Genomic DNA, 6,757 nt, shown 5'->3' on the forward strand with positions numbered 1-6,757 from the left:
GTTGAGAACCTGGAATTTTCCTGGCCGTTGGGTTGAATTTGACAAAGGCGTGTTTTAAAAGTGAAGCTCTGTAAGAACTTAAGAAATTATTTTATCTGGGAGGATTGTTATACAAGAATAAATATATCATTATTTCTTTCTTAAAAATAAACAGCCCTACCCCTTAGGTTGAAACAAATGGTACTGACAGGCCCAGCCCATCTTAATGCTCAACTGGCCACAGCTCATGTTCTGAGAAAGCATCTGAGCAGCAGCTACTTTTCTTTGTTTTTGCTTTGGGGAGATAAAGTTCTCATATCACATGTTCCAAGACATTTTCAAGAATTTTGGCCGGTTTGAAAACATGTTTTGTTCTTAGTTTGGTAAGGGAAAGAGCTTTTCTTCCCTCCTTGGTTTTTGGCTGGTTCTTTCGTTTGTTCTGCATGAGTCTTTTTTTTCCTTTTTATGTAGTTAATTGGAACCCTGAAAAAAATGGTGAATGCTTGTTTGTTCTTTAATATATGTCATAACATCTTATTTTTCATTAGGTTGAATTTGAAGATGGATCCCAGATAGCAATGAAGAGAGAGGATATCTACACTTTAGATGAAGAGTTACCCAAGAGAGTGAAAGCTCGTTTTGTAAGTGCTGGCAGATACCGCTTGGATCTGCCGTGTGAATCCCTCTTTCTCTCCCTCTGCTTCCTTCTGAAGCTGGGCAGGAAACGTATGTAGGCCTTGGGATTGATTTTGAAGAAAGCCAATGCAAGTCTTTTCTTATCAAGACCTATTGAATGCAAACCTCAAATTTGGCCAGGGGCCGGCCCCGTGGCCAAGTGGTTAAGTTCATGCGCTCTGCTTCAGTGGCCCAGGGTTTCACTGGTTCAAGTCCTAGGTGCAGACATGGCATCACTCATCGAGCCATGCTGAGGCAGCATCCCACATGCCACAACTAGAAGGACCCACAACTAAAAATACACAACTATGTACTGGGGGACTTTGGGGAGAAAAAGGAAAAATAAAATCTTTAAAAAAAAAAAATTTGGCCCAAAACAGGGAATCTGGTCCAGGTTCCTTATTTTTCTTTCTAATGAGGTCAAATGATGTTTTGTGTTAACATTTATTGGCATACAAAAGTAGTTGTTGAATATGTGCTCTATGCAGGTCACTGGGAACATACAAAGATGCCATCAAGGCATTTACAGTCTTAGTAGTAAAGCAAGTATTGAGTAGGAGATTAAAGGGGGCTCGGCATAGTGAGCATCCAGTTTCCGGTAGCCTTGTCACACACTGATTAACTTCTCTCTCAGAAGCTCACTAATGTTTGTGTCAGTTCATAATTAAACTAAGCTGTCACTTTTATAGCACAAGGAAAAACAAAGCCCAACTACTAGTTTTGGGAATACTAAACCATTTTTTTTTAAAAAAAGAAAATGTTATTAGTTTGAAGCCCTGTACATACCATTAAAAGACAAATAAACATGGACAAATAATCAAAACTGAAGTTGTTAAAAAATATAATTCACAATAACTTAGTTTTCATTATTGTATCATAAAATATTTAGTGGCCCCTGAAATGAAGTCAGTTTTACTCATTTAGAATTGCATCTACTGCCTCTGTGAAATGATAAATCCTGAACAGGGAAATTTGAATGAATGAATTTTGACTAAAATGAAACTTTTTTTCTGAATAAATGACACCCTTAGTTCTCAGTGCATGCCTATGGTATGCTTTTCTGCAGTGATAGAGTTACCATAGATTAATTTGAAAAACAACGGCTTTCCTTAAATGTTCAGTTGTATGTTTAGCTCCTTTGCTCTCATGTGGGATCCTGAGAACAGGGTCCCTGCATTACGTGTGAACTGACTCTTCCTTCTCTGCTGCATCCTTTAGAGGAAGGTCCTTCAAAGTGAAATAGTCAAGAGAAGAGTGATGGTAACAGTACTGCTACCCACTGAGTGAGGAAACGTGCACATAGGGGACCCACACTGACCATAGATTAACTACCATCATAAACTGCAGGGAAAGAGAAAATCAGATGTTCCTGTTGTATAGACATCAGCTAAACCTTAATAAAGACCTAAAAAACCTGGATAATTTGTCAGTGTTCTAGGTCTTAACCTCTTGAGAACAACTTTCCCTTTCAAGCTGCTAGAGACGGCTGCCTTTTGTTCTGTGCTGCTACCTTCCATGGATTCTCCCTCTTCCCCTCCTCTCCCTTTCCTTTCTTGCCTTTTTTTAATCACCTAGAGGTTTAGAGGACGAGGATGGAGTAGGTAGCCCTCTGCAGGTCTCTCAGGTCTTCGCTTATCTAATCCATGTATGATTAAGCATTTTACCAGCTGGGTCTTGCAGATTTCAAGTACTGTTTCTTAATCTCATTAAAAGAAAGCTTTTTGCTTTCTGCTCTGATCACAATCTCTTTGTTCCACAATAGATTTGGCTCCAATAACAGGATACCTTCCTGTGTACCTTTATTTGAACACAGCTCCTGAATTTTCTAATGTCCATTTCCCTGAACAGTCACTCCAACATTCACCTTTTTTTTTTTTAATTCTCAGAGAAGATTGTTTAATTAAAAAAAGGCAGTGAAAAATATATAAATCGCGGATATGCTCTGAATGTAACTTGTTATGTCCAGCACTTGAGCCTAGTAGAAAATATCTCCAGGAACAAAAGCTCGCAGTCACTAAATCCAGTTTGCCACCTCTGTTTTTATTGAACCAAAGACTTATGTGCTCCTGCTGTAGCAGACCAGCCTTTCCTTCAGGTTGGTATATAACCCTCTGGCCCTTGGCTAGTCTGTCTGTGACTGCTATTTCTTTTCCAGTTGGTGAAACAAATCTAATTGGAAAACTCATTGATGGAAGATATTTTATGATTAGAGAAATCTCTTTGGTTTTTTCAAGGAGGGGTGAGTTAGCAGCCCTCGCTGGGAGGCCTACGTGTTTTAATGAATTCTGCTCACCCAGGCACCCGCTGACTTGGGAAGAAATTTTTCAAAAGAGTCAGCAGTCCACCCCGGTGATTGTGCTGGGTTCTTTCCCACTAACTTCAGAAACGGCCCCATTACCTTTTATTGTCTCACAGAATAACCATAGCAACAGTGCATAATTAACTAGAGCTACTGGTAAATCGGTTTTATTATTGTATTTGAGAGGCTGACTTTTGCTGTTCTCGCACAGTGGCGACATATTCATAGATGTTTTATTTTCTCCTTTGATAACTTTAGCACTTATAAAAGGGAAAGATTACTCAGAGGAAGTACTTTGCCAAGAATGAGTGAAACAAAAACGTTTTCCCCTAATGGCAGAGGGTGCCCAACCAACCCACAATCTCTTAGTTTTCTTCCCGAGTGGAACGATGGAGTATCTGGGGGAATCCATGAAGGGAGCCTGTTAGCTTGGAAAGCCGTCTCATGAAGGGAGCGAACATGCCCAACTGTGCACTTGGCTCCACTTTTTAGTTTTCAAGCTTCTTTGTAACTACTGTGAACACAATTGACCATGTGTTTTCAAGCCCTAAAAGCTGGACTCTGCCTTTATCACCAAGCAGGGGAGGTGGCCTCCGTGACATAGTGAGATGCACTGTGTGTTGGTGTCATTTAAAGTGATCCACCTCAGTGAAAACCAGTTGAGAATGCATTTTAGGAGGCGAAATAGTAAGGAATTAGGAAGCAGAAATAGTGCTTTAATGTAGACTTTCCCTGAGCCTGTCAGAAAGGGCCCACTTTTCTTCACACGCTAACACTGAACAGTGACTCAGTGCTGGGCATGTTGCTTGGCATTGAGAACACATATAAAATTTTGTATACAGTCCCTAATGTCCTCACCCTCAAGGGGTTCAAGGAGTCCCTGATGGGGAGAAACTTAGCTGCTCTGCCCTCATTCTACTGCGATGACACGTGAGAGTATTATAGAATCCCAAAAGAAGGGCCCCCAGGTTTGCCTGTGGCAGAGAAGGTAGCCTGTTTCCCACGGGAAGGAAACAGTGTATCCACAGACGAAAGAGGTGTGAGCCAGGAACTGCAGATAATTCTGTCTGACCAGAGCATGGTAGGGGATGATGCTAGGTTTTGTAGGGCCAGCCTCGGGATCTTGGATGGCATCTGGAAGGCAGTAAGGCTATTGGAAAATTATAAGCAGGGGCATCACATAATCAGAAAGTTTTTAGAGAGCTTTCTTCTAGTGGTTCTGTAGACAATAGCGTGAGGGTACAGTATTCGTTGCAGTGGTTTAGGAGGGGAAGTATGAGGGCCTGCACCATGGGGTCAGGAGGGATAAAGAAGAAAGGATGGAGGGCTTCGAGGAGGGGCCCTGAACAGAGTAGGGACAAGGGGAAGGTTACAGTGACTTTTAGGTTTCTGATCAGTGTAGCTGGCTGGGTGGGGATGGTGCTGCCATTTTTGGAGAGTAAGAGGGTCAGCAATGGAGAAGGAAGACTTTGAGTTCAATTTGGGACAGATTGATTCGAAGTGCCTGTAGGATAAACACTATGAGATGCCTGCTGGGCAGCTGGACACACAGGCCTGAGCACAGGAGGAGGTCTGAATTGGAGCGAGAGAAGTGAGCATCCTTGGAGGAGATGCAGGAATTGAAGCCATGAGTGTGGGATTGAAGGCCCAGGGAGCATATGTGGAGAGGAGAAGGCCCAGTGCAAAACCCCAGGAGCATCAGAGTTGAACAGATAGTTAAGAAAGGGGAACCCCTGAGATATCAGCAATGGGCAGCCAGAGGAGGAGAGGCAGGAGGAAGGGCTTACCAAGTGACAGAGAAGAAATCTTCCAGCAAGTCAGGTGACAGAATAGCCAAATAAATTTAGGATAGGAAAGTGTCATAGGATCTAGGACTTGAACGAGGACAGTTTGAGGGAAGTGGTGAGGGCAGAGGCCCAGAGGTAAATAGGAATGGGGTGAATTGGAGATGACTCTTGACAAATTTGTCAAATACCTGGTTGGGCAGGACCTAGAGGGGAGATGGAGAGTGAGGGAGATTTGAATGAGAAGGCTTGCGTTGGTGAATGTCCTTGGGGGTTGGAGATCCTGAAAAGAGTGGGGCTAAATGGAGGCAGGCGACTGGAGGAGGTGGGGAGGCTTCAAAGCCCCCTGGGTGGGGCCCTTCCACCCTGGCCGCGGCACCCTCCCCGCACATTCAGTTGGCTGAATCAGGTCTTTGTTCTTGTCACGGTCAGATACATGCCCTTCCGCAGTGTAACCCTAGCTGTTTTTAGTCCACAGCCTCTGATATGCGATTTGAAGACACCTTTTATGGAGCAGACATAATCCAAGGGGAGAAAAAGAGACAAAGAGTGCTGAGCTCCAGGTTTAAGAACGAATATGTGGATGACCCCGTGTACCGCACTTTTTTGAAGAGCTCTTTCCAGAAGAAGTGTCAGAAGAGACAATAGTCTACCTATGCTGCTGCAGGCAACGGAGCAGCTTGGGCCTGAAGAGGAAAGATGAAGGGACAGCCTGGGGGCTGTGCCATGTGTTTCGCTGGGGTAGGTGACAGGGTGTGTCTCTGACAGTGGAAGATTTGGCTTCCCAGAGTTTGGTCACCAAAACACAAAATACACGTATTGTGAATTGGAGACAGCAATCTGAAGTCATCTCCTGTTCTTGCTTTCACTTGTGAGCAGTTGTCTGCTGTGATCCCAAAGAATTTTTCTAAGTGCAAGGAAATAATACTGAACCACCCATTAAAAAAGCCACTGCCAGAGAGGAGGTGGGTCCCCGCGGGCGGCCGAGACCCCGGTCGGGAAACACGTGGAGACGCCCTCCCCACCCCAGCAGGTGGGGGCTCGACACCTGGGTGGGAGGGTGATAATTTATACATTGTTCACAGTCAGGGAAGGACTCTCACTTATTTGTCTTAAATGGCAGTTTTATAAGACATTTTTAAAATACAAATGGCATGTATGGTAACGAGACTTACCCGTGTGCTACCTGTATTTCCCTTGTACAGAACTTTTACATTTTTTTATATCCCTATTACTTTTGATTGTGTCTGATGAGAACTGAGTTGTTGGCCTTTGTGAAATTTTTGGCTCTTGAGAAAGAATTCTTATGAATTGTATGGGAATTTTATATATTTAAAGAGGGAGATCTGGGACTGTTATTTTTAAACACTTTTTTTTCATAATACGTATTCTAAGTAGATATTTATAAATATGTTTCTTTCATTATGTGTTTATAAAATTAGAGTTTAAATAAATATGCTTTGATGCATAATTTTGAACTAATATGATTTTTCCTTTTTAAAACAGCCTGGAAATGTACTAGTGTTTAAAAATAAAGATTTCCATTTTCTCCAATTCTGTCTTCTGATTTGCTTATTTTGTCTAAGTTTAAACCTATGGAGAAACAAGTGTGGTTTGGGAGCTGGCCACAAAGACATACTGGGGCCCAGGTTTGTCAGACCCTTCTTCTGTCACTGACATTTTGCATAACTGAGGACACTCGCCAGACATTTATGGCACTGTCCTTGGGGATTAAGACTCCTCTGCTAGTCCACAGGGCCAGCTGAAGTGTTTTCCTCAGCTCCTTCTTGAGGCCTGGAAAAAATCTGAGCACCTGGAGTCTGGAGCTCTTTTCATCCCAGGTGTCTTGGTGCCCGGTTACCATTAGAAGGGGCTGTGTGGATCCGTGAATCCTTCCCCTCACTTTATAGGTGAAGAGTGGAGGACAGGCCTGGAAAGGGATTGCCCAAGGCCACACAGTCCTTAGTGATGCTCCAGTCAACTATGGCCACAGCGATGCTGCATGGCAAACAACAGCAAA

The 6,757-nt window shown here is 43.1% G+C and overlaps 1 protein-coding gene across 2 annotated transcripts in view; it reads left to right on the forward strand.

Annotated features, from left to right (window-relative positions):
* Positions 1 to 6,290, forward strand: part of KDM4C (lysine demethylase 4C) — a 389,700-nt gene extending 383,410 nt beyond the window's left edge. For both annotated transcript variants that reach the window (XM_070496076.1, XM_070496077.1), the window contains 2 exons: positions 528 to 620; positions 5,209 to 6,290. In XM_070496076.1, the coding sequence (XP_070352177.1) occupies positions 528 to 620; positions 5,209 to 5,385 (270 nt within the window). In that variant the 3' untranslated portion in view covers positions 5,386 to 6,290. The remainder of the gene's footprint in view (positions 1 to 527; positions 621 to 5,208) is intronic.
* The last annotated feature ends 467 nt before the right edge of the window (positions 6,291 to 6,757 follow it).

Source organism: Equus asinus, chromosome 23 (genome assembly GCF_041296235.1).
Source record: "Equus asinus isolate D_3611 breed Donkey chromosome 23, EquAss-T2T_v2, whole genome shotgun sequence".
Lineage (NCBI taxonomy): Eukaryota > Metazoa > Chordata > Mammalia > Perissodactyla > Equidae > Equus > Equus asinus.